This window comes from Piliocolobus tephrosceles, chromosome 7, assembly GCF_002776525.5.
Source record: "Piliocolobus tephrosceles isolate RC106 chromosome 7, ASM277652v3, whole genome shotgun sequence".
Classification (NCBI taxonomy): Eukaryota; Metazoa; Chordata; class Mammalia; order Primates; family Cercopithecidae; genus Piliocolobus; species Piliocolobus tephrosceles.
In genome coordinates, this window is record NC_045440.1 from 111277219 (window position 1) to 111304051 (window position 26833).

Genomic DNA, 26833 nt, shown 5'->3' on the forward strand with positions numbered 1-26833 from the left:
AAAAAAAAAAAAAAAAAAAAAAAAAAAAAAAAAAAAAAAAAAAAAAAGATTTGTCTTTCTTAAAGGACTGTTATATTTTGGGGGTAGAACAAAGTACTAAGTTATTTCTAAATGTATCTCTAAAGTAAAAAAAAAAAACTCCACAAAATATAATTTTGAAGTTTTTAATGCACAAAAAAGAACATCCCAGGAACAACAGGTATTGACTTATTAACGATGAAGCACTATATAAGGAGACCCCTCCCCACTTAGTAAATGGGAAAATAGTGTAAATAGACATGAAAGGAGGTAACACTTCAGGATTAAATGCAAACCCTAAAGTTGTATACAACATTCATATATGGCTTATTATCTCATAGCAGTATATTCATGATGTATGTGATATTTATCCTTACTGGTAAGACGCTTTTGAATCAAAAGTTAAAAACACTGAAGAGGTAGTTTTGCCAATGCAAGGTGAAAAAAAAAATGGCTTTACCTTGCTTTGTTTAGAAATCCACAACCATTATTTTTCCGTTCTAATTTTCTCCTGGATCAACCAAGAAGATAATAATGTTTTGAGAGAAAGCCAATTCACAACCTTCTAAAATCTGGTTCCCCCAAGTGAACAATAATATGTTCGAAACAACTGCTCTGAAAGTCACCTGGGAAGTTTCCATAGTGTTCCTCTCCACCTTGGATCTGAAACAGATTCTGGCTCAATAGAGACCTGTTAAGATCTGACCAGCAGTCACAGAAATTCATCCATTTATCTCCTAAAATTCTATGCACAGGCTCATGTTAGTAACTTCTTCGGTGACCCAAGAACATTGGCAGGTGCCCTGTCAGTCATTGAAAGTCAGGGATTGCTTTAAATTTGGGGGCGGGGAAAAAGGCAGTCAGAAATAATGTTTGTTTGGACAATTCTGTAGCTGGCCTGTGAAACTGGCTACAAGTGACTGGATATAGTCCCTCATGTTTTCAGTTGTGTTTCTTCAAAGTCATCACATCTTAGACTCAAAGGCAGTTTGGGCTTCTGATTGCCAGATGTCACCTGCTGCTTTTTCTATGTGTGGGACATGTGGAGTGGGGAAGGTCTATACAATATGCAAACTCTTTGACACTGGGCATTTGACTCTATATACAAAAACTAGTTTATCCTACCCTTACAATGAGAAATAAGCCCACAATGAGGGGAAAAAAAGTTTCAAGAGACAACAAAACATGTGTCAATTCTCCAAACTAGAAAAGTCATTTACCAGACAATGGGTTAGGAACCACTAGAAACAAAGTGACATATTAATCAGGTATGACTCGTTATGCACAAGAAAGCATAAATATACAGTAAATAAGAGCTTTATATGTAGCCCCTGCAGAATATGTACATATTAGGGCTGCTGTGAAACTGAGCAGGAATTTCCAGAGCGTATCCTCAGCTAAAAGCAGTTTCATCGCACAACAGTGTGAAGGTGACAGATGCTGAGAATACCATGTGGTAACCACTAAGCAGATATCCACATAAACATTATCCTTGAAAATGCACAACGTGAGAAATAAATGTCACGAGTGAATAGCGCATTGCCTGCCAAGCATCTTCTTTCACATAAATAGGCAGAAGTCCGTCCTCCAGCGGTGGTCTGCAGCCTCACACCGCTAGCATGTCCGTGGTGCCGGGGACGGATTCTCTCAGCACACACTGAGCCAAGTCATGGGCTGTGCACTTACTTACTCCTGCCTTTAGTCTCCAGATTCAAACCAAAGCATAAATAACACAGGGGCCACGCTGGTGGTGCTTCCTTTCACCACGTTACTGGGAACAGATACTGGGCAGAGCAGCACAAAGGCTGCACACCAGAGTGCAGGAGTGGAGAGTAGCTTTGTGCACGTTTGCAAAAACAAAAACCCCTAAAAATCTACCAGATGTGTCTCGTTTTATTGATTGGATCTGTCTGTAGCTAGGAAGACGCTGTGTTGCTCCTGGACTCTTTCTATCAGCTTCCTTTTCTTTTTCTTGTTCCTCTTCTCCTTCGCCTTTGGTGTTCTCTTCCCTACAATGAAGGAAAAGAAATGAGATGTCAGAAATGGCTCTTGCTCTAGGAAAGAAAACACAAAAACATTGGGAGTTTTGCACAAAGCCCATCTGGAAAACATCACCTATGGAAAAAGCCTCAAAGAGAAAATTGTTCACATTAATTTTGACAGAATAATAATTATTTACTAAATTGGATATGCTGTCTAAAATAGAGACTGATCTTCCTGTTACAGGGAACTGGCATATTGAAAAACCTCCCAGTGGCCTGATCCGTCTTTCAAATATCATCCTGCCACAAAAATTCCATTTATTCCCTCCTACTTTTAACAATGCTACCCTTTACTACACATCTTTACATCTTATTACTGCTCCACATGTTAGTGAGTCAAAAGAAAATAAGCATCTATCTATAGCAAACATACCAGAAGTTTCAAACTCCTCTCTCCCTTCCCCATGGGGGAAAAAGTCTTGCTTTTAATATTATTTCCTCCATATTCCAAATACCAATGTATAAAATGACATGTGTGCAATCCTTTATTTTCTATAAAAATTCATGAGGACATCATTCATTACGTACCTTATGCTTCTTATCCAAATCCCCTGGACAAGTTGTTGTTATTAATGGAGAGCAAGAAGAATGCTTATTTGTTCTGATGAACTGGTGGTATGTGTCTGACTACCAGATGATCATACCAAGTTATCCTATTTCTCTTCTTTACCTTAGCCACTAGGAAGCCCAGGCTACAAGCTAACTAGTTGAGGTTTTCCTCCATCAGGAATTTTTTAAATGTTATTTTTCCCTTTGCCTCTGCTACATTTTACTTCCTCCATTTGTGGTTATAGTTTTATAGGCTTACTTTATAAGGTCTCAATGTTTCTAAGTATGTATACGTAAGATTTTGAGAAAAAAGAATAAAGAACATGAGACATCTGTCTTAGGTCCATCACCCTCTTTGAGTTCTAAACACACAGAAATCAGAGGATTTTTAGAACAGAAAAGGGCTTTGAAGGCCTCCTGCATTTTAAAGTAAGTCACCCCTAGACACCTTCAGTACAGGAAGACTTTTGTCTCAATGAACGAGAAAGAATCCTTTCTTCCTCTCTTACTTTCCCTACTTCAAATTTTATCTTGTAGTTCTACAAAACCTAACTTTTCTCTTCCGTGTAAGGTGTAGCTATTTGACAGCACAGTGATCAGTACTACAAATAGGGAACAGAACATTTAAGTTTTGTGCTCTTTATCCTTCCTATACCTGTAAAATTACATAACCCAGACCCTTTCATTCCAGGCATATAGCTGGCCAATTTTTCAATCTAGCCTATGGAGAAGTAGGCTGATGTCAAAAATGAAAAGGAAACAGACCAGAGTCTAGGGAGATACATGTATTCGGAAACCAGAGTCATACAAGGTTAAGGCAGGTCATGAGATTTCTAAATAAGGTAGATGTTTCTTATTTCTGTTCCTTCTGATCAGAAGGGATCTGTTTTAAGGATGGAAAACAGGCTTACTCTTCAAGACCCTAGCACAGTGACTGGCACTTAGTCGATAGTCAATAAACATTTGCTGAGCAAATATTTTTACATCTTTTTATCACAAGAAAAAAAGATTTAAAAGAATAACTTATGTTTAATAGGACATTGCATTAAAACAATGAGAACATGATCATGCCCCCATATTAAATTATAAAGGTCCTTAAAGCTAACTTCTGCTTCTCATTAAAGTCTGGCATTAATGTTATAATGGCATTTTGCCATCTTGAAATGTAGTTAATCCTACGCAATGAAACCTTAGTTCAAGCCATCATTAATCAAAGCAGCTGTAAAGTTACAACTACTTAGTAACATGATCTCTAATGATGAGACCCACCAAAGGAGGGCACAAAAATGAAATACTTAATACAAAATAGCATATTTTAAAAGCTTCAATTATAAAGCGTTATGAAGAAGTTTTTGTTCTTCATTTTCTCTAAATAAACAACAAAATCCTTAGTTTAAAAAATCATTACTGACTACATTTTAAATTCATTTGGTTTATGCTTAATTGATATAAAGCCTGGAGTTTCTTTTAAAAGCAAATTGAAATTAAGTGAATGGAAAAATAAAGCTTATCTTACTAGATTTTAAAAATGTGTTCTGCCAGAATAAAAATATACTGAATATATGTTAAAGAAAGCTTTTCACATTCACAAGAAAGCTTCATGTAAATTATGTACTTGCGAGTTAAATATGTACTACTTTCACTAACAGCAATTCCATGCACAATGACGGGAAAAGCTTATTTTAAGATGGTCAATTTCATGTCATTTACCCAATATATTATTCTGAAGCAATTGTCAATATTAAATGGTTTTGGGTTTGCTCGCTGATATGATATTGTGTAATAGCGAAGTTACTCAATACTTGCATAAAACAGTTGGTATCCCAGCCAAAAATTCAGCAATGCTTCTGAAAGCTTATTTATGTAAAATAATTTTTTAACTTGTACAATTACTCTGTTGGCAATAAGCTATATGGTACCAATTCCAACAAGTAATGTTTTGGGGGCCCTAATTACAACCCTAAAGATTCTCCTCAGAAGTCTCTCTTGAGTGACACACCTCTTTGCTATTGTTTGGTTGGTTGGTTTTGCTTTTGGCCCGTCCCATTTCTCACATAAGATATATTGCAAATACCGAGGAATTAAGATGGTTAGCCAAGATTTGACCACAGACAGGCCTAAATTAACTGAAAATATTTTGTGGTCCATACTACATTGTTCTGACTTCAAGCCCAGCTCAAAGTAGTAAAAGAATACTAAACTACAACATAACATACAGAAAGGGTCTTTCATACATATTCTTTTTTCATGTTCTAAGATTTTCAAACGTGAGAAAAGAAATCGGTAAGATTAAAGCTAACAAAAAATCCTTGTTTTTATCTATATATTTGAAAATAAGTTATATTAGACATACAAATGTGCTAATTTCCATTTCCGCTTAATTTCTTTACCTCTGTGGATATGGGATTAGACTTGGAGAATGACTTCTAGATTTCAATTGCTGCACATTCCCAAGTACATATATGCTATACGGGAAGTATTTAAAGGCAAATATGATGCCAGTCACCCAAGGCACAATTCAAGTCATGAATTTAACTTTACTTTTTAGCTCACGAGAGAAGACCTGGAATAGATACTGCCCAGGATTTAAACAAACAAACAAACAAAAATGGTTTGAGTTTTACGAGGGGATTGTCAACATCCAACATATCCAGTTCTAATGACAAATTTTGCATATCTTTATCTCTAGAGTCTTGAGAATGCAGTGGCCTTAACACATCATAACTAAGGGAATCTCTTCAAAATCAGGTAGAATCAGGTCTACAGGGCAGATCTTTTTAGCATTGTTATGCAGATGCAAGGAGATGACTGGTCCCAATTATCACCATTTTTAAGGGCGGCAATGCAGTGTGGTTTAGAGAAAGGCTACTTCTGGGAAGAAGAAAACCTGGTAGCTAGGCACAGTCTTGTAACTGAGATGTCTGGTAAGGCATATGCCTGACTCTTAGTCTCTCTGTTTATAGAATGAAAATACTACAGTCATCATTCACTAGAAAGTTATGAGACACTGTGAAAAAGTTGTGTCCCTAGGATGAAAGGAAGATACGTGTAGAATATCACTGGCAAGACAAGATTATCCTCAAAATGAACAAAATTAGAAAGATACTATCAAAGCCACATTCTAACATAATTACATTGACTTGCTCACATGTGGAAATGGTCCAAGAGCATAACCTATCAACTCTTCTGCAGAGAAATATGAACAATTCCTTACGGAAATACTGCTACCATCCAGCTGTGAATTGCTGCTATTAGAATTAGAAATAGGGTAGATTATTTTGAACCAAGATATAGGCAGACTCACAAATTACATGAAGCTGTGCAAATGCCAAGTCCACTGCCAGTCAGACAGTGATTTCATTCTTTCATAAACTCTCAAAGTCAAGGAAGGTCTTCAAATGCTCTCTCCTCTCACTGGGTATAGGTAAGAATCTTTCCATCACTGGAAAAATGTTTCTCGTACATCCCTCAGAGTAAGGCACAGAGGCTGTCTAGAGTTTCCATAATGCAAGGTGTTTTAAGAAAGGCTTTGAGGGTAAATATAATGGAAGAAAACTAAAGAAAAATTTCAGTAGCTTTGACTATAAAAGAGATAAAAGCTTCTCTCTTTCTACGCATATATGTATAAGTAATACGTGCACATACCTACATACATAAACACACAAGCTGCAGAAAGTAAGCCATAATTATGACAAATGTAATTAACTGTAATTACTGTTGTAGCCACAACTGGGACAAAACTAGGACTGAGTTTTACTGATTTTTAAGTTTGTAATGCTCTAACTTGAAACCTGGGCTTCAGTGCATTATAAAATTCATCATGGAGATTTTGAAATCACCTCAGAGAGATGCAGTCATTCTTCAAAGCCGCTAAAACTTAGGGACAAGAAGCCTGTGTAACCATCAACCTGGCAGATATTGTCATATTTCACAGAACACTCTGGAAGCAGAACATGAAATGCTCCTTTCACATATAAAGACAGAAGGACTGAGTTGTAACTGATGAATAGTACTGGACCATTTATTTTTTTCCATATGGGCAACTTGATTTTGCCCAAGAATGAATAGCAAGAGAGATTTATGTAGGATTAGTGATTGTCTAGAAAACACCAACTGGTTTCTAAAATATTTTTAAAAGTTCATTTAAAAATAGATGAGATCTAAACAATTCATAAAGGAAATAAAAATAGCTAATAAATATATTGAAATAATCAAATCTCACAATTAAAACTTCCAAACAAGATGAGATGCCACTACAAAGATCCTTAAAAGTAAAAATACCTAACACTTGTAAGAATGTCATGAGACAGGCAACAGGATGCATTGACAATATAAAATTGATACAGCCTTTCTGAAAAGCCATCTGCCAATATGCACAGAAGTATTAAAAATATTCTTAACTTTTGACTCAGATCTAGGACTCTATCCTCAGACCATAATCTAAACTTGGACAAAGATTTATGCACAGAGATCTTAAGTACGTTACAATTTTTTCAGTATTAAAATGTCCTGACTACACTTTTCATGACCTCTTCTTTTTGTGATTACTGAGGGAATAAAGTATATTTTCAACTACGAATGCAAGTATTTTATATTTTAAGTAATAGCAATTAACTTTATATCCAGGAATACTACTGTTGGATATCACTAAAACTTATCATAAATGGATCTAAGAAAAAGCCTGTAATACAAAAGCATTCCTCCTGTGATGGAAATGACAGTAAGCAGATCCTTTTGTGGAGTGATCACTCGTAATTAGATCTGAGATACAAAAACTTAAAAACTATTGACCTAAACCCTTCAGACATTAAGAATGGAGATTTGTTAGTTATTGAAGCTTTTTTTCCCTCTAGAAAGCAGTCCAGGTGGGCAAATATGATGAGCAGGACTGGGATCTACCACACTATGTCCTATGTAGCCTAAGATAATCTTTCTACTGTCCATATAGTTCAGAATAACACATTTATTTTAGTTGATAAGTAAAATTTATATAGTGTATAACATGGTATTGTGATGTACGTATATGATGTGAAATGGTTAAGCTAATAATCAAGCTAATTAACACGCCCATCACCTAATATGATTTTTTCTTGTGTGAGAACATTTTAAATCTACTCTTTGCAATTTTCAAGTATAAGAGTTATATAAGTGCCAGGCGTGGTGGCTTACGCCTGTTATCCTAGCACTTTGGGAGGCCGAGGCGGGTGGATCACGAGGTCAGGGGATCCACACCATCCTGGCTAACACGGTGAAACCCTGTCTCTACCAAAAATACAAAAAATCATCCGGGCGTGGTGGTGGGTGCCTGTAGTCCCAACTACTCGGAAGGCTGAGGCAGGAGAATGGCATGAACCCGGGAGGCGGAGCGTGCAGTGAACCGAGATTGTGCCACTGCACTCCAGCCTGGGCGACAGAGCGAGACTCTGCCTCAAAAAAAAAAAAAAAAAAAAAATTTATATAAGTAAAATGTACGACAAATACATATTATAAATAAGTAAAATGTATATGTATTAAATATATGTATTAAAATGGAAGTTATTTAAACTTTTATTAAATTTATTTTTAAAAAATTTACATTTTACTTGTTTACGTAATGTAAATCGACATATTTTAATTATTTTTATTTTACTTATTTATTAATATGGAATGTAAATAAAATAAGAGTTACTTATTTACATCAGCTGAGGAGTCAGAAGTGAGAGTAAGGTGGAAAGAGTAAAGGAAATGAATCAACTGTGGCTCTTTACTGACAGCACAAAGTTCCTTAAAAGGCATTTTTAGTAACAATCATTTGGTTATCTAGAAATGCACCTCTTCTTTTCACTAAAAAGATTCCACAGATACCTGTGTTTTGAAAGGACTGGCAACATTTAATCCTTCAATAATGGTTTGCTATCATTTTCTTCAAGAAAAAATAATCTAGAGACAAAGCAATAAACATTAAAGTGTTGAAAATAATAACAAGTCACTTCCTAAGGAGCGCTTACTTGAATGTCAAGTAGTAACTTAGAAGATTTTTCAAAGGGCCACTTAATCATTTCATCTTCATAAAAGAGCATGTGCTTTTAAAATCTACACACAATCTAGAGGTAACTTATAAGAGTTGTTCTTCTTGCAAGACTTATTGATAAAGAGTGACAACTGTCCAAAGTAAATAACGGACAAAATTAAATGTGACAATCATTCAGAATATCAGGATTCAGAATACTTACTACCTGCACAGGTTTACACTAATTTGTAAAAGCTATTTCAATCAGCCAATCTAAATGGGAAGCCTCTATTACTATTCTTTCATCTGTAAAAATGTACCATATTTTTAATCTAAAATAGTATGAAATGGCTTCAAGACTTCAATTTTTCTTATAGAAGACATTTTATTAGGAGTCAGATCTGTTACCCATTTTTGTTGACAGGAAGTCCTATTTGGTTTTAAAATTGTATTTCATGTTCAAAACGATGGAAATGGAAGAAAAGCTAACCTTGAAGAAGATCACCTGAACCTTTATAAATGAACTGTATTACCACTATGGTTTCCTGCACATGGTATTTCAAAAATTCTCAGAAGTTCCTCATTTTACAGCTCTGAAGAAAATCTGTTCTTCGAGTCTATGACATGGCTTTTAAAGGGGCAGTAAGAATATTCCACAACCTCATTCAGCTTTCTTGAAGCACTAAGGACTATAACAAGGTAATCTGAATGAGATTTGGGCTTGTTTCTTAAATCCCTAGTCCGTCAAAGAGAAACACAAAACAGTTTGAAGACAGGATTCTGTGATATTTCACATAGGTAAGCACAAACAAGAAGAGATAGTTTTAAAACTATCTAAAATTGTTTTCTAAATATCTAAAATACTTTAGGTTAATTGTAAAGGACAAAGTTTTCAGATTAGTAGAAACTGTAAAATACGATTCTACTATTTGTGTGAAGAAAGTAAATGAACAATTCTACCACAAGGGGGCAATAATTCACTTTTACAGTAAGTACTGGTTAAGAGATGGTTTTTTAAAACAATGTACAGGGCAACTTGGGGGCTATAATTTCTTAAATACTTTTTGTTGAACCCCCATTGGAGGCTTTTTCTTTCTTTCTAACCATAGGTAATCTCTTTAGTGGACTAAAGATTAACAAGACCCAAGTACTGAACAAGGTAAAAATATAATTGTACTGCTGTTAAAAAGATATTTGGGCTAATTAGAGAAAAAAAGAAACTTAAGAAGGAAAATCTGCTATTCAAATACTGATTTAGGAAAAGGCATTATTCTCAAATTCTCGTTGCCACTTTCTTATGGGAAAGTTAAACTACCTGAAAAGAACAGGTTCTTATCTTGGATTCCTTATTTGTAAGAATAGAGATGTAAAACTGCAAATGATCTTCAGAATCTTCTGGTGCAGAAAGTCACATAGATTTGACATCAAGGATGAAAGCTGTTTGGTAGTGATTCCTGACAATTTGGCCTTCCAGCAGCACGATGAGTTGGCTGCACTGGTGAGGGTGGAAAGACAGCAAATATACTAGGCATTTGTTAGGCCCTGCTGTAGTCCACTTCTGCAAGGTGGTTTAGATAATGAAGCAACTGAAGCACAGAAGTGACCCCTACCCATGCTCCTACAGCTAATTAGAAGGGGAAACCTGTGCTCTGAGCCTAGTTCTGCTACTCTCTCATATACTTTCCCAGCTTTTTTTTTTTTTTTTTTTTTTGAGACAGAGTCTCGCTCTGTCGCCCAGGCTGGAGTGCAGTGGCACGATCTTGGTTCACTGCAACCTCCACTTCCTGGCTTCAAGCGATTCTCCTGCCTCAGCCTCCTGAGTAGCTGGGATTATAGGCACGGGCCACCATGCCTGGCTACTTTTTGTATTTTTAGTAGAGACGGGTTTTCACGATGTTGGTCAGGCTGCTCTCAAACTCCTGACCTCATGATCCTCCTGCCTCGGCCTCCCGATGTGCTGGGATTACAGGCATGAACCACCGCACCTGGCCACTCTCCCGCTTTAAAGGTCAATGGATAAGGGTAGAGAGTCATTTTTCAAGTTTTTGAGTCATTTTGCAAGGAAGCAAAGAAGCACCGAAGACAATATTACCCTGAGTTCCACAAAAAAAAAAAAAAAAGGTCATTGTCATCATCCTAACTATGAAACCCTGTATGAACTGGTAAATTCTGCATAAATAACAACTTCTCTGTAACGCAGATTTTCTGTAAATTTATACTGCATTGATTCATTGCTTATTCTTTTTCTTACATTTTAGCAAGATGCAGGCTATAAAGTTTCCTAAGTGTAAGGTGAGATGGTGAATATTCCTACTTTGCACCAGGCCCTGTAAGTGCTTTACATGCATTTTCATTTAATTGAATGTTTTGGGGGAAAAGGTAAGTACTCACACTGTGCTGCCAGGATGCTGTACAGGTGCCTGCCCAAAATTTACTCAAAATAAATGCAGATAAATACCAAGCTCATTTGGCACTCGTAAATTAAGTCAGAAAAACCATCAGGTTTGCAGAGAAAATGATTCAGCTGTTTTCATTTGATTAGGAGCTATGGGATAACCAGAAAAGCATTAAGTTCCTCCATAGCTGACTTCATACTATAAGGGAAGGTACACTTAAGATAATTCCATTAGAACAAGAAGATGTAATACCTTCCTCTTGGTCTTAAATCAATAACCATTAACTAAATGAAAAACAAAAAGCAGTAGCCCAAGAAATGACATTTAAGACCATCATCATATGGCAAGCATTTATTTAATCTGGATTCAACACAATTTCTATGGAACTTGACACACAAGTGAAAAGAAAGTAATGGTTTATACATGGCATCTATATAAGATAATGAGACTGGGCATGATGCACACCTGTAGTCCCAGCTACTCAGGAGCCTAAGGCAGGAGGATTGCTTGAGCCCAGGATTTTCAGGCCTGCAGTGAGTTATCATGATGCCACTGTACACTGTACTCCAGCCTGGGTGACAAAGCAATATCCTATATCTTAAAGAAAGAAAAGGGTATACGTTATTGGTCCAAGCCAACAGCTCAGTTAAGTGGCAGGTCTTACATGAACACAGTTAACACAAGATAATATGAGGGGATGTATGCTCCACAAAGGATCATAAATACATTCCCCACTCTGTGCCCTGTAGCACTTTGAACCTCCCTCATTGTAATATTTACCACCTTCTATTGCAATTTTGTTTGGCTGCACATCATGGCTAGTAGTTTGTAGATAATTAAAAATAGGTTGGGCGTGGTGGCTCATGCCTGTAATCCCAGAACTTTGGGAGGCTGAGGTGAGAGGATCGCTTAAGGCCAGGAGTTCAAGACCAGCCTGGACAATACAGGGAGATCCCATCTCTATTTTAAAACTTTTTAAAAATATAATTAAAAATATCTACAATTTAATGTGCCATAACATCCTGGTTAGAGCCTTTCCAACAATCAAGTTACAGATATTCACTTACACTCATGTCAACTGAGAGTTGGAGCAAAGATATAAGGGCTACATCTAAACACTTACAGTGGTCAGGAACCAAAGCCATACTTTGTCATCTACTGTAAAATGAACTCGCCTGTTCTTCCCAGGATCCCCCATGACTTCTGGTCTCAACTTCAGCTTTGTACATGGTCTATGTAGGCTATACTGTATCCCTGATAAACACTGACTTTTTGGCTTACCTCCCTCTTATAATAGCCTCAGTCCTATTTTGTCTGAATTGCATATTCTCTAGAGAGGAATTCAATATGTCTTAGTTGCTACAGAGCCATGGATGCCTGAACAGCTCTTGGGTGGATCACTCCCAGGTCTAACCTGGAGAAGTAGCAGGGTACAACATGATACTAGCCTTGGCAGGCATCTAGAATACAAGGTTAAGAACATGAATTTGGGGAGTCGGACGGCCCTACATTCAAAGCAGACTTATGCTGCTTAGAAACTAGAGATCTTGAACTAGACACTTTTTCTAAACCTTAGTTTTCTCAATTCTAAACTGGTAGTAGCAATGATGTCTGCTCCAGCATCTGTATAAGGAATGAAAGAGAATATGTATAAAATTTCACATACACCTGGCACACAAACGCTAAATAAACTATAGTGCTATATAAGGTGCCTTACTTGTATTATTTCTAATCCTTACAGCAACTCGCAAAGCAAGCATTATATCCATTTCGCCGATGAGGAAATAGGTTTCGAGAAGTTAAGTAAATAGCACAAAATCACATAGCTCAGCAGTGATTCAAACCAACATCTGGCAGATCCTAAAACCTATACTCTTTCCACTATAGTCTTTGGATCCCTTGTGTCCAGCAAAACGCCTTGATCTCATAATTATTTAAATGGCTGCTAAACAAACAAACTAATAAGTAAATACTAGGCTGGAGAAGGGCATCAGCTTCCCTGCTCAGTCCCACACAATATCAGGGTTCCCTTAGGTCCCATTAGATCCCTGATGGGCCTGGCCTACAACCCATCTTTCTCAAATCAGTTATTCCCTGGGGTTAAGACATTCAAAGCCTCAGTTTCCCAGGGTCAAGCAACACATTTAGCAGCTCCGACTCAGTATCAACAGTGTGCCTATGCCAAAACTCAAGGAAAAATTAAAAAAAAAAAAAAAAAAAAAAAAAAACAAAACACAGGATGCTTATTTTTCAGCTGAGTCGGAAAAAGTTTAAACCTGTGGTTCCAAAAACCAGTTCACAGGCCAGAGGTAAAAGATTCCTCCAGGGGACTTAAAAAAGATTCCCTAGTTATGCACCAACTCCTGAAAGCCCAGAATATTTTTTAAGCTTCACAGATGACTTAGTGCGAAGTTAACTGCATGCAATTCTAGAGCATAAAGTACTGCTGAAAGAGTGTGCAAACCTCTTTCTGCCTGGACTCCCTTCCCTGGGATCTATATGTAGGCAGTCCCCCAAGAAGCAAGCAAGCAGAAATTAAGCTTCCAGTGTGGGGAGGCACAGCCAGGGGTAGGGCCCTTATCTTTATGTTCTGGCCAAGGTGGGGCAGGTCACTTGTGCTATAGCAGATTTCTCTCTCCTGTGGACATACTTCAGAAACTGGAGTTACTCTACTCTATTCATGAACAGGTTCTTTTTGAAAGGCTTAGTTCATTTGCAAAAATTCTAAAGAGACCAAGAAAATTGCAGTTGAAAAAAAATCAAATTTATAATCAAGTTTGGGGCTTCTGCCTAACTAGGGGATGCAGAGTTGGCACTTCAAAAAGTAAAAAGATGGGGGCGGAGCAAGATGGCCGAATAGGAACAGCTCCAGTCTCCATCTCCCAGCGCGAGCGACACAGAAGACCGGTGAATTCTGCATTTTCAACTGAGGTACTGGGGTCATCTCACTCGGGAGTGCCGGACAATCCGTGTGGGTCAGCTGCTGCAGCCTGACCAGCGAGAGCTGAAGCAGGGCGAGGCATCGCCTCACCTGGGAAGCGCGAGGGGGAAGGGAGTCCCTTTTCCTAGCCAGGGGAAATGAGATACACAACACCTGGAAAATCGGGTAACTCCCACCCAAATACTGCGCTGTAACACCGGCACAATGGAGAATATATCCCACACCTGACCGGGAGGGTCCCACGCCCACAGAGCCTCCCTCCTTGCTAACACAGCAGTCTGCGGCAATCTAACCGCAAGGCAGCAGTGAGGCTGGGGGAGGGGCGCCCACCATTGCTGAGGCTTAAGTAGGTAAATAAAGCTGCTGGGAAGCTCGAACTGGGTGGAGCTCACAGCAGCTCAAGGAAACATGCCTGTCTCTGTAGACTGCGCCTCTGGGGACAGGGCTCAGCTAAAGGAGCAGAAGCCTGTGAAACGCGAACGACTCTGTCTGACAGCTTTGAAGAGAGCAGTGGATCTCCCTACACGGAGGTTGAGATCTGAGAAGGGACAGACAACCTGCTCAAGTGGGTCCCTGACCCCTAAGTAGCCTAACTGGGAGACATCCCCCACTAGGGGCAGTCTGACACCCCACACCTCACAGGGTGAGTACACCCCTGAGGAAGCTTCCAAAGCAAGAATCAGACAGGTGCACTCGCTGTTCAGCAATATTCTGTCTTCTGCAACCTCTGCTGCTGATACCCAGGCAAACAGGGTCTGGAGTGGACCTCAAGCAATCTCCAACAGACCTATAGCTGAGGGTCCTGACTGTCAGAAGGAAAACTATCAAACAGGAAGGACACCTATACCAAAACCCCATCAGTACGTCACCATCATCAAAGACCAGAGACAGATAAAACCACAAACATGGGGAAAGAGCAGGGCAGAAAAGCTGGAAATTCAAAAAATAAGAACGCATCTCCTCCTGCAAAGGAGCACAGCCCATCGCCAGCAACGGATCAAAGCTGGTCAGAGAATGATTTTGATGAGATGAGAGAAGAAGGCTTCAGTCCATCAAACCTATCAGAGCTAAAGGAGGAATTACGTACCCAGCGCAAAGAAACTAAAAATCTTGAAAAAAGAGTGGAAGAATTGACAGCTAGACTAATTAATGCAGAGAAGGTCATAAACGAAATGACAGATGAAAACCATGACACGAGAAATACGTGACAAATGCACAAGCTTCAGTAACCGACTCGATCAACTGGAAGAAAGAGTATCAGCGATGGAGGATCAAATGAATGAAATGAAGCGAGAAGAGAAACCAAAAGAAAAAAGAAGACAAAGAAATGAACAAAGCCTGCAAGAAGTATGGGATTATGTAAAAAGACCAAATCTACGTCTGATTGGGGTGCCTGAAAGTGAGGGGGAAAATGGAACCAAATTGGAAAACACTCTACAGGATATCATCCAGGAGAACTTCCCCAACCTAGCAGGGCAGGCCAACATTCAAATTCAGGAAATACAGAGAACACCACAAAGATACTCCTCCAGAAGAGCAACTCCAAGACACATAATTGCCAGATTCACCAAAGTTGAAATGAAGGAAAAAATCTTAAGGGCAGCCAGAGAGAAAGGTCGGGTTACCCACAAAGGGAAGCCTATCAGACTGACAGCAGATCTCTCGGCAGAAACTCTACAAGCCAGAAGAGAGTGGGGGCCAATATTCAACGTTCTTAAAGAAAAGAATTTTAAACCCAGAATTTCATATCCAGCCAAACTAAGTTTCATAAGTGAAGGAGAAATAAAATTCTTTACAGATAAGCAAATGCTTAGAGATTTTGTCACCACCAGGCCTGCCTTACAAGAGACCCTGAAGGAAGCACTAAACATGGAAAGGAACAACCGGTACCAGCCATTGCAAAAACATGCCAAAATGTAAAGACCATCGAGGCTAGGAAGAAACTGCATCAACTAATGAGCAAAATAACCAGTTAATATCATAATGGCAGGATCAAGTTCACACATAACAATATTAACCTTAAATGTAAATGGACTAAATGCTCCAATTAAAAGACACAGACTGGCAAACTGGATAAAGAGTCAAGACCCATCAGTCTGCTGTCTTCAGGAGACCCATCTCACATGCAGAGACATACATAGGCTCAAAATAAAGGGATGGAGGAAGATCTACCAAGCAAACGGAGAACAAAAAAAAGCAGGGGTTGCAATCCTAGTCTCTGATAAAACAGACTTTAAACCATCAAAGATCAAAAGAGACAAAGAAGGCCATTACATAATGGTAAAGGGATCAATTCAACAGGAAGAGCTAACTATCCTAAATATATATGCACCCAATACAGGAGCACCCAGAATCATAGAGCAAGTCCTTAGAGACTTACGAAGAGACTTAGACTCCCATACAATAATAATGGGAGACTTCAACACTCCACTGTCAACATTAGACAGATCAACGAGACAAAGTTAACAAGGATATCCAGGAATTGAACTCATCTCTGCACCAAGCGGACCTAAGAGACATCTATAGAACTCTCCACCCCAAGTCAACAGAATATACATTCTTCTCAGCACCACATCACACTTATTCCAAAACTGACCACATAATTGGAAGTAAAGAACTCCTCAGCAAATGTAAAAGAACAGAAATTATAACAAACTATCTCTCAGACCACAGTGCAATCAAACTAGAACTCAGGACTAAGAAACTCAATCAAAACCGCTCAACTACATGGAAACTGAACAACCTGCTCCTGAATGACTACTGGGTACATAACGAAATGAAAGCAAAAATAAAGATGTTCTTTGAAACCAATGAGAACAAAGATACAACATACCAGAATCTCTGGGACGCATTTAAAGCAGTGTGTAGAGGGAAATTTATAGCACTAAATGCCCACAAGAGAAAGCAGGAAAGATCTAAAATTGACACTCTAACATCACAATTAAACGAACTAGAGAGGCAAGAGCAAACACATTCAAAAGCTAGCAGAAGGCAAGAAATAACTAAGATCAGAGCAGAACTGAAGGAGATAGAGACACAAAAAACCCTCCAAAAAATCAATGAATCCAGGAGTTGGTTTTTTGAAAAGATCAACAAAATTGACAGACCGCTAACAAGGCTAACAAAGAAGAAAAGAGAGAGGAATCAAATAGACGCAATAAAAAATGATAAAGGGGATATCACCACCGACCCCACAGAAATACAAACTACCATCAGAGAATACTATAAACACCTCTACGCAAATCAACTAGAAAATCTAGAAGAAATGGATAATTTCCTGGACACGTACACTCTCCCAAGACTAAACCAGGAAGAAGTTGAATCCCTGAATAGACCAATAGCAGGCTCTGAAATTGAGGCAACAATTAATAGCCTACCAACCAAAAAAAGCCCAGGACCAGATGGATTCACAGCTGAATTCTACCAGAGGTACAAGGAGGAGCTGGTACCATTCCTTCTGAAACTATTCCAATCAATAGAAAAAGAGGGAATCCTCCCTAACTCATTTTATGAGGCCAACATCATCCTGATACCAAAGCCTGGCAGAGACACAACAAAAAAAGAGAATTTTAGACCAATATCCCTGATGAACATCGATGCAAAAATCCTCAATAAAATACTGGCAAACCAGATTCAGCAGCACATCAAAAAGCTTATCCACCATGATCAAGTGGACTTCATCCCTGGGATGCAAGGCTGGTTCAACATTCGCAAATCAATCAGCGTAATCCAGCATATAAACAGAACTAAAGACAAGAACCACATGATTATCTCAATAGATGCAGAAAAGGCTTTTGACAAAATTCAACAGCCCTTCATGCTAAAAACGCTCAACAAATTCGGTATTGATGGAACGTACCTCAAAATAATAAGAGCTATTTATGACAAACCCACAGCTAATATCATACTGAATGGGCAAAAACTGGAAAAGTTCCCTTTGAAAACTGGCACAAGACAGGGATGCCCTCTCTCACCACTCCTATTCAACATAGTGTTGGAAGTTCTGGCTAGGGCAATCAGGCAAGAGAAAGAAATCAAGGGTATTCAGTTAGGAAAAGAAGAAGTCAAATTGTCCCTGTTTGCAGATGACATGATTGTATATTTAGAAAACCCCATCGTCTCAGCCCAAAATCTTCTTAAGCTGATAAGCAACTTCAGCAAAGTCTCAGGATACAAAATTAATGTGCAAAAATCACAAGCATTCTTATACACCAGTAACAGACAAGCAGAGAGCCAAATCAGGAATGAACTTCCATTCACAATTGCTTCAAAGAGAATAAAATACCTAGGAATCCAACTTACAAGGGATGTAAAGGACCTCTTCAAGGAGAACTACAAACCACTGCTCAGTGAAATCAAAGAGGACACAAACAAATGGAAGAACATACCATGCTCATGGATAGGAAGAATCAATATCGTGAAAATGGCCATACTGTCCAAGGTTATTTATAGATTCAATGCCATCCCCATCAAGCTACCAATGAGTTTCTTCACTGAATTGGAAAAAACTGCTTTAAAGTTCATATGGAACCAAAAAAGAGCCCGCATTGCCAAGACAATCCTAAGTCAAAAGGACAAAGCCGGAGGCATCACGCTACCTGACTTCAAACTATACTACAAGGCTACAGTAACCAAAACAGCATGGTACTGGTACCAAAACAGAGATATAGAACAATGGAACAGAACGGAGCCCTCAGAAATAATGCCACACATCTACAACCATCTGATCTTTGACAAACCTGACAAAAACAAGAAATGGGGAAAGGATTCCCTATTTAATAAATGGTGCTGGGAAAATTGGCTAGCCATAAGTAGAAAGCTGAAACTGGATCCTTTCCTTACTCCTTATACGAAGATTAATTCAAGATGGATTAGAGACTTAAATGTTAGACCTAATACCATAAAAACCCTAGAAGAAAATCTAGGTAGTACCATTCAGGACATAGGCATGGGCAAGGACTTCATGTCTAAAACACCAAAAGCAATGGCAGCAAAAGCCAAAATTGACAAATGGGATCTAATTAAACTAAAGAGCTTCTGCACAGCAAAAGAAACTACCATCAGAGTGAACAGGCAACCTACAGAATGGGAGAAAATTTTTGCAATCTACTCATCTGACAAAGGGCTAATTTCCAGAATCTACAAAGAACTCAAACAAATATACAAGAAAAAAACAAACACCCCCATCCAAAAGTGGGGAAAGGATATGAACAGACATTTCTCAAAAGAAGACATTCATACAGCCAACAGACACATGAATAAATGCTCATCATCACTCGCCATCAGAGAAATGCAAATCAAAACAACAATGAGATACCATCTCACACCAGTTAGAATGGCAATCATTAAAAAATCAGGAAACAACAGGTGTTGGAGAGGATGTGGAGAAATAGGAACACTTTTACACTGTTGGTGGGATTGTAAACTAGTTCAACCATTATGGAAAACAGTATGGCAATTCCTCAAGGATCTAGAACTAGATGTACCATATGACCCAGCCATCCCACTACTGGGTATATACCCAAAGGATTATAAATTATGTTACTACAAAGACACATGCACACGTATGTTTATTGCGGCACTATTCACAATAGCAAAGACTTGGAATCAACCCAAATGTCCATCAGTGACAAACTGGATTAAGAAAATGTGGCACATATACACCATGGAATACTATGCAGCCATAAAAAAGGATGAGTTTGCGTCCTTTGTAGGGACATGGATGCAGCTGGAAACCATCATTCTTAGCAAACTATCACAAGAAGAGAAAACCAAACACCGCATGTTCTCACTCATAGGTGGGAACTGAACAATGAGCTCACTTGGACTCGGGAAGGGGAACATCACACAATGGGGCCTATCATGGGGAGGGGGGAGGGGGGAGGGATTGCATTGGGGAGTTATACCTGATATAAATGATGAATTGATGGGTGCTGACGAGTTGATGGGTGCAGCACACCAACATGGCACATGTATACATATGTAACAAACCTGCACGTTATGCACATGTACCCTAGAACTTAAAGTATAATTAAAAAAAAAAAAAAAAAACTAAAAAGATGAGAAAAGTACCTCTCAGTCTAGGTGACACAAATACCAGTGGTATCAAGATATTTGTGGGATTACAGAAAAAAGGTTAGAAAGTTTTTCTTTTCTTTTAGAAAGATGGTGAGTTTCTTCCAATATATTAAAATTAAGTAAGTGTAAGTAGTGGGCCAAATACCAGGTGCTGAGCATAACAACTCATTTCACATTAAAAATATCGCTTTTTCATTTTGTAATGTTTTCTTATTGATACATAAGAGCTGCACATATTTTCATGGTACACGTGATAACTTAAGATTCATATAATCAATGAAAGGAAATTGGGATAAATACTTAAGGTGAAGGATATCCCAACTTTTCAGAAGAACCTGAGGATCAGAGAGGTAAAGTAAACCTAAGATGCCACAGGCAGTAAGTGATAGAGTTGGGATTTGAACTCATGTAGTCTGGTACCAAAGCTTACCCTCTTGTCCATTATAAGACTTCCATAAGTATAAGCCTGAGTGGGAGGAGAGGAAGGAAATGGTCAACGTTACTTTCTTCCCTTCTGTTATAAACTTCTGCAAACCCCATGAACTGGTCATTCCTTTAAGTGGCTGAATCTTTAAATTCATAAAATGAAGCCTGGGGCCATTATTGGTTTGATACAAGACGAGGAGAACCAGTGGTATATTTTGTTATTCTTACAGGACAAAGTAACAAACATTTGCCAAAATAGTCTCTATCCACAAGACCAGACAAATATTTTGGTCACTTTAGAATCTTGGTCAACTACCCAAGTAGAGGCAATGGATTTCAATTAGGGGAAAAATATTCTGAGAAGGAACTCTAACATGTTTGGCATACTTCATGATTATTAGAGACATCTACAACCTTGATAGATTATCTTGATACTAAATAACTTTGTCTATAACTACCAAATATTAAAACAGGAGAACATAGTTAATTATCTTTTATAAACAACCTAATATTTAATGAAATGAGTTCATGTCTCCTCAACTGAAAATGACATTCTACTCTCCAGAAAAAGTATAGAGACTGTTAAACACACAATATAAACTAAAATCAAAAGAAGCTACTACACATATACACACACATATAAATGCAACAAATATCTGTAATAAGTTTTCCAAGTATTGCTTATTGTCATGCTTCTATCAGTATGTTCTTGTCAGTTTTACTTAACTCAGGTGTTAAAGCATGAGAAACCAAAAGTTTAGCATTTAGAAATTTTAAATGTAATGAAAATTATTTAAAATGAATCACCAGTGAATCAGAGATATCCAAGAAGTGAGTCACATTCCAAACTACCATAATTTTAGTAAAAGACATTACCTGGAGATTGACATATAAACAGTATCAGTGACTTATGATAAATACAAAACAAACCTTCCATGATCTTAGCAGGACAGGCTCAATAACCTGTACTGAAACTTGAGCTAAATTGGTCAGTGCCTTTCAGTTAAAGTCTATGCCAGTAACAGTGAACAAGAACAGTAAACATAAGATGGCCATTGAATATTTACTGTGCTCAAATACTGCATTCTATTTGGCTTTTGATGATTTAAGGCAACAGATCCAAATAAGAGTTCCAAAAATTCAAAATAATCATAGGTACTTTGAGAAGACTACAGAGAATGCATTGTCAAGAAATTTAAAAAGATGTCAATGCTCACAGAAAGGTAAAAATAATTACCTTTTAACATTACTATTATAAAAATATGTTTTCTACTGTTTACTTTGTCACTAATCAAAAGCAGAATTGCAACTACAAAGCTGTAACACAGTAATAATAATGCCTTTATGTATGAGGAAAGCTAGAGACTGAGTTACTGAGAACAGATGTGAAAAAAGCTTCCTCCTTTAGAATTTTCAAAAATTAGGTATCTATTTTCATTACAGCAGCTTAGAAATCAGAAGGAATGAATAAATTAAGAAACTTCTGGAAATTGCTTCCAATCAGATTGATTCTAATATAAAACAGACAAAATTTGTGGATAATAAATTGTAAAGAAGATCAATGTATAAATTTTAGTGCCTTTATGTGTTTTCCTAATCTTCCTGTGGAAAAAAAAAATTAATTCCAGTAATACAATGCCCAGGGCTCATCATCTAAATGTTTTATTAATAGCCAAATTGGTTCTAACATATATCTTTCTTTGAAAGACAATTATATCTCTTTTAATGACCTTTCATTGAATCTTAAATTCTGGGTCACTGACAATTTCGATGCAATGAAGTAGGCCACCTGAAAAATTATGGAGACTATGCAGAATTTCCCTGAGATGTGTATGTTTTTGTGTATTCATATGTGCATGTGTATCTAAAATATACTTTTCCATAGAACATATCTAGGCATATTGGTGAGAAGACAGTTTACTTCTACATAAATGTGTGTTTATCTTATAGTACAGAATTATATTTTTAGGATTATTACTAAAAAATTGAAAATATCCTTAAATACAAAGCCAAAAAATCTGGAGATTTAAAAATTATGGGAGACATCCTATAACTGTAGCCTTATTAAAGGGAGTCTGTCTGTAGCTTCATTTTGGGGGGTGTGGGTTGGTGAGTATTCTAGGCTCTGCCAACACCTTCTTCCTTCTCCCGACTGGTTCTGTAGCACCGTGGTGGGGTGTTTGTGTTGGTTTGGCTCCTGGGAGGTCTCAGTTGGCTCTCCCTAACTAGTAGAAAGAGTCTTGGTTTGGGAGACTTCTCAAACAGGAAGATTTCAGGGAGACTTCTCAGATGGGGAATAGGAGGATAATTTGGAAGGTATACTCTTGGAGTTCTTGGTTAGGGATCTGATTAGGAAGGCCTTCTGTCCTTCTCATTTTTGTGTGTGTATGTGGAGTGGATCTCAGAAGGAATTGCTCACAGTCCAGCAGGTCTAACTCAGAGAACCCCTCCTTATTTGTCTGGTCACATTCGGTGAGCCCTGAAGAGAATTCAACAGGCCTGTCTCAGGATGACTATCCACTCTTCGCTGGTGACTAGTGTCTGTTTTGTTATGTGTATTTCGCTGCAATGAAAAATGTTAATTTGGTTCCCCATGTGGCCCATTGGGCAACACCTTGCAAAATTGAGAATCTTTTGCCTATGGTTCCATAAAACAGAAAAGGGTGGGTTTATCTTTAGGGATCTGTCTTTGCCCTACAGCTGTGTCTACTTATTAGGCCCCAGAAACTGCATGCTTTCCTGGCCCTGTTCTCCAAGAGCTTCACCCTGAAGCCAGAAATCCAACTAAGAAACCGGCAAATGAAAAATCGTACAACTACTATATCTTCTGTCTATTTATATGTGTTGTATATGTGATGTTTATATATAAAAGAACTCTGATTAATTGGCTTAGAAAAGTAAGTTCTTAAATCAAGTATTTTGTCAGAAAAACAGAAACTTTAATGACTTTTTCTTCATGTGACTTCAAAATGTAGACATTTGGTCTAAATTAAGGTCAGATATCAGATTTGCTAAATGCTTTAAGGTCATAAACTGCCTGACTTTAAAAAAATTGTTGAATTTACCTACTTTGGTGTACTAGATTCTAGATGAGACCTGGGGACATGTGGAGTTAGCTATGCCCCACCTAGTTACTATGCTGCGAAGACTCAGACTTTATCTGCCTTAGGGCCTAGACTCCACACCTAGTACATAATTAAAATCACTTACTTATCAGGTTTTCACTGAAAATAAAGGTTGCTAACAGTTAACATTGTAACATGTAATTGAGACTACTGAAGAAACAGTTTTACATACAAAGTGCATAAGAAAAGTAGAATATGTTTTTGGTAAAAGATTATAAGAAGGCATGGGAATATGGCTTTTGTTAAAGGAAATGTAACTTTGTCTAGTTCAGACAAACAGAGTAATAGAGTAACAGAGTAATGGGACAAAACTGAAGACTTAAGAGAAAAGGGTTGGTCTTGTAAAGAAAGTTCTATGGGTATGAGCAAGTTGGCTACGATTTGAAGGAAATTATTTGTTTTTTCATAGGTTAAACATTGAAATAAAAACACACTAATGAGGGGCCAGAATCTCAGTCCATGTGCCCAAATAACATGGTTTTCTTAGAAAATTAATCTGTTGTTTAACAGAAAATTGCAAAGCACCCTAAAAAGTTTATGAAAATGTTACCTTATGGTCAAACTAATTAAAAGTGGATAGATTTGTAAAATTTTATTTAAAAACTAGCTTTAGCATTAAAGATGCACTAATGCAAAAACACAATTTTGTTTTCTCTTTTGAAAGGTTTTTATGGAATATTAAAAGATAATAAAAGGTTTTTGTTTGTTTGTCCTTTTGGGTAAATAACAAGGGGAAAGAAAGGAGACAGAAGGGACAGATTCCACTGGCCTCATGCTATCTTCATTGGGTCTTGTGTGGAAAGCCAAGTTTCTTCTCTCAGAGTAAAGGTTTATGCCTTTAAACATTTTTTGAGGACAGGCAGGTGGTTCATGCCTGTAATCCCAGCACTTTGGGAGGCCAAGGCAGGCAGATCAGCTGAGGTCAGGAGTTCGAGACCAGCCTGGCCAACATGGTGAATCCCCATCTCTACTAAAAATACAAAAATTAGATGGGCATGGTGGTGGCTGCCTGTAATCCCAGCTACTTGGGAGGCTGAGGCAGGAGAATCACTTGAACCCAGAAGGTGGAGGTTGCAGTAAGCCAAGATCACACCATTTCACTCCAGCCAAAAATAAATAAATAAATAATAGAGTTACCATTTCAGATAAATGAATAATCTGTGATCTTATTTTGTGATAGCCAGTGTTTTAAACCTTTGATATTTGACAAACTTTCCAGTATCAAATTATTAAGTATGTCATTTTCTGGCCTACCTAATCCTTTAGACATTAGGTCCCCTGAAGTCTAAAATCATGTGTTTGGCTTATTTGTTATAAAAGTCATACAGGAAGCATTGTCAAATATGAAATGGTGCTTGGCTTTCTTTGGACTATATTTGTATAAATGTGTTACTGGTATATGTTCCAAAATTATGTGGAACTCCCATAATTCATATTATGTTATTAATAGTTATAATTGTTATGTAAAATTGTTGTATGCCACAGAAGTAACCAAAATTCCTAGTCAATTGTGACTTTAATAATGGCAATTCTAAGACTTTTTGTCCTCCACAGACAGTTGTTATCTTGTTGTGTTCCTCTTCAAAAGGTGGTTTAAAATCAGCTATAGGACTTTTTACAGGTGCTATTGGATGCAAGTTTCTAATAACTTTAGAGAATGTGACATTAGAATAGAGAAAAAGACTTTTGGAACTCTCATGGAGAGCTGAAATCTTCATAAATATCAAGCATAACAGGAGTTAATTGAATGGACTGAACTAATAGACAAGTAATCTTGTTTTAAAACTTTTTTACTTAAAACGCTGTTGATCCTTTTTGTTTTCCAGGGCCAAGAAAATGTCTTTTGAGTTATGTACAGCTTTTTAAACAATTGAGTAAAATACCCTCCTATGAACAAAATTTTGAGCATATTTATTTTTCTCTACCTGATTCTTCCAGAATTTGGAAACTATTTGTGAGTATTCTCAGCTTATGGCAGTGTAGTTGTTTGCATAAGTGCAATAAGAACCTGTTTTCTTTGTCATGGGACACAATTGGAGAAACTGGTTATTTTACCAAGGCTTTGACTGGAATGTATGCCTTCTTTAAAGAATCAGAGTTGACTCAGAGTCAATAAGAGCCTCTTGAGAAATCAGGCCTCATATCTTGTCTGTATAGTCCCTGTCCAAGGTTCCTGACCTGTGGTAACTAAAGGATATCACTTTCTAACAGACCCAGGAGCCCCAAGTTATCTTAGGACCTCCAGAGGAGAGGAATTTACCCAATTCATAAGTATCTGAGGATACAAACCCATGGCTGGCCCCACCTTTTAAAAAGTCTTATCTGAGATTCCTTATGGAACAGAGTCCCATCAAAGCCAATTTGAAAAGTCTATGTGAAAAAATAATTATTCTTGCTGTACTTCATGCACATAATCAGGCCAAGTACAATAAGACTATAGTTTATTTTTTAAACAAATCAGTTCTATCGTAATTTGTTTTTAATAGAAAATGGGGACTGGAGAGAGAAAAAAATATGCTTCAAAAGAAAAACTATAGTATATCTGTTGTTAGCTGTTCTTGAATTTTTTCTGCAGTTTGGAGTAAATCCTAAATACTTTGTGGGCTACAAGTCCCCAGACTAATGCTTTCAAATATTTACTTTTAAAACTGGGAATTGCACTTCTTACCTTAGTTGGCACTAAAATTATAGATAACAATACTAACACCTTTGCCATGGGAGCTTTGGAACCCCAGCCAGGCTTGCATGGGTAGGTTCAGACAGTTGCAAAGCAGTTTCGCTCCTCTTACCTTGGGGTCAACACCTTCCCCCACTATTCCCCTGATCAGCAGGAAGAAGTTGGAGCAGTTGTCACCCTGTTTCCACCTTCTTTAGCCAATATATTAAGATTTAAGGTGTTATAAAAACCCAAAGGGAGGGATTGAAACTACTACGGCAAAATTATAACTGAGACAGTGAAAGAGATTTGACTTAACCAGCTCTGATTTGCTTTTAACCTCCAAGCTATCTTTGTTTATTCCTGGGCCTAGGCTGAACTAACTTTGGGATGAACTTAGTTTATAGTTTAAAACAAAGATGGTAACAACCCTTTCACAAAACAAACCTCCCTTTTGACTGGGGACTAGACTGCCTTTGTAGGACTAAGAAATTAGCCACAAGATTGGAAATTATGATTTAGGAGTCATGAAGCTGAAAGCTACAAGATTCTGACCCTCTGTAAACTGCTCCTAAGATCAGTGCTTGAGATATTTCATAGACCCTGCACTTGA

At 37.7% G+C, this 26833-nt stretch overlaps 1 protein-coding gene across 3 annotated transcripts in view; it reads right to left on the reverse strand.

The window, feature by feature from the left end:
* Window positions 1-150: 150 nt before the first annotated feature.
* The window catches only part of RSPO2 (R-spondin 2), a 184391-nt gene continuing 157708 nt past the window's right edge, over window positions 151-26833 (reverse strand). For all 3 annotated transcript variants that reach the window (XM_023223272.1, XM_023223281.1, XM_023223290.1), the window contains one exon: window positions 151-2027. In XM_023223272.1, the coding sequence (XP_023079040.1) occupies window positions 1912-2027 (116 nt within the window). In that variant the 3' untranslated portion in view covers window positions 151-1911. The remainder of the gene's footprint in view (window positions 2028-26833) is intronic.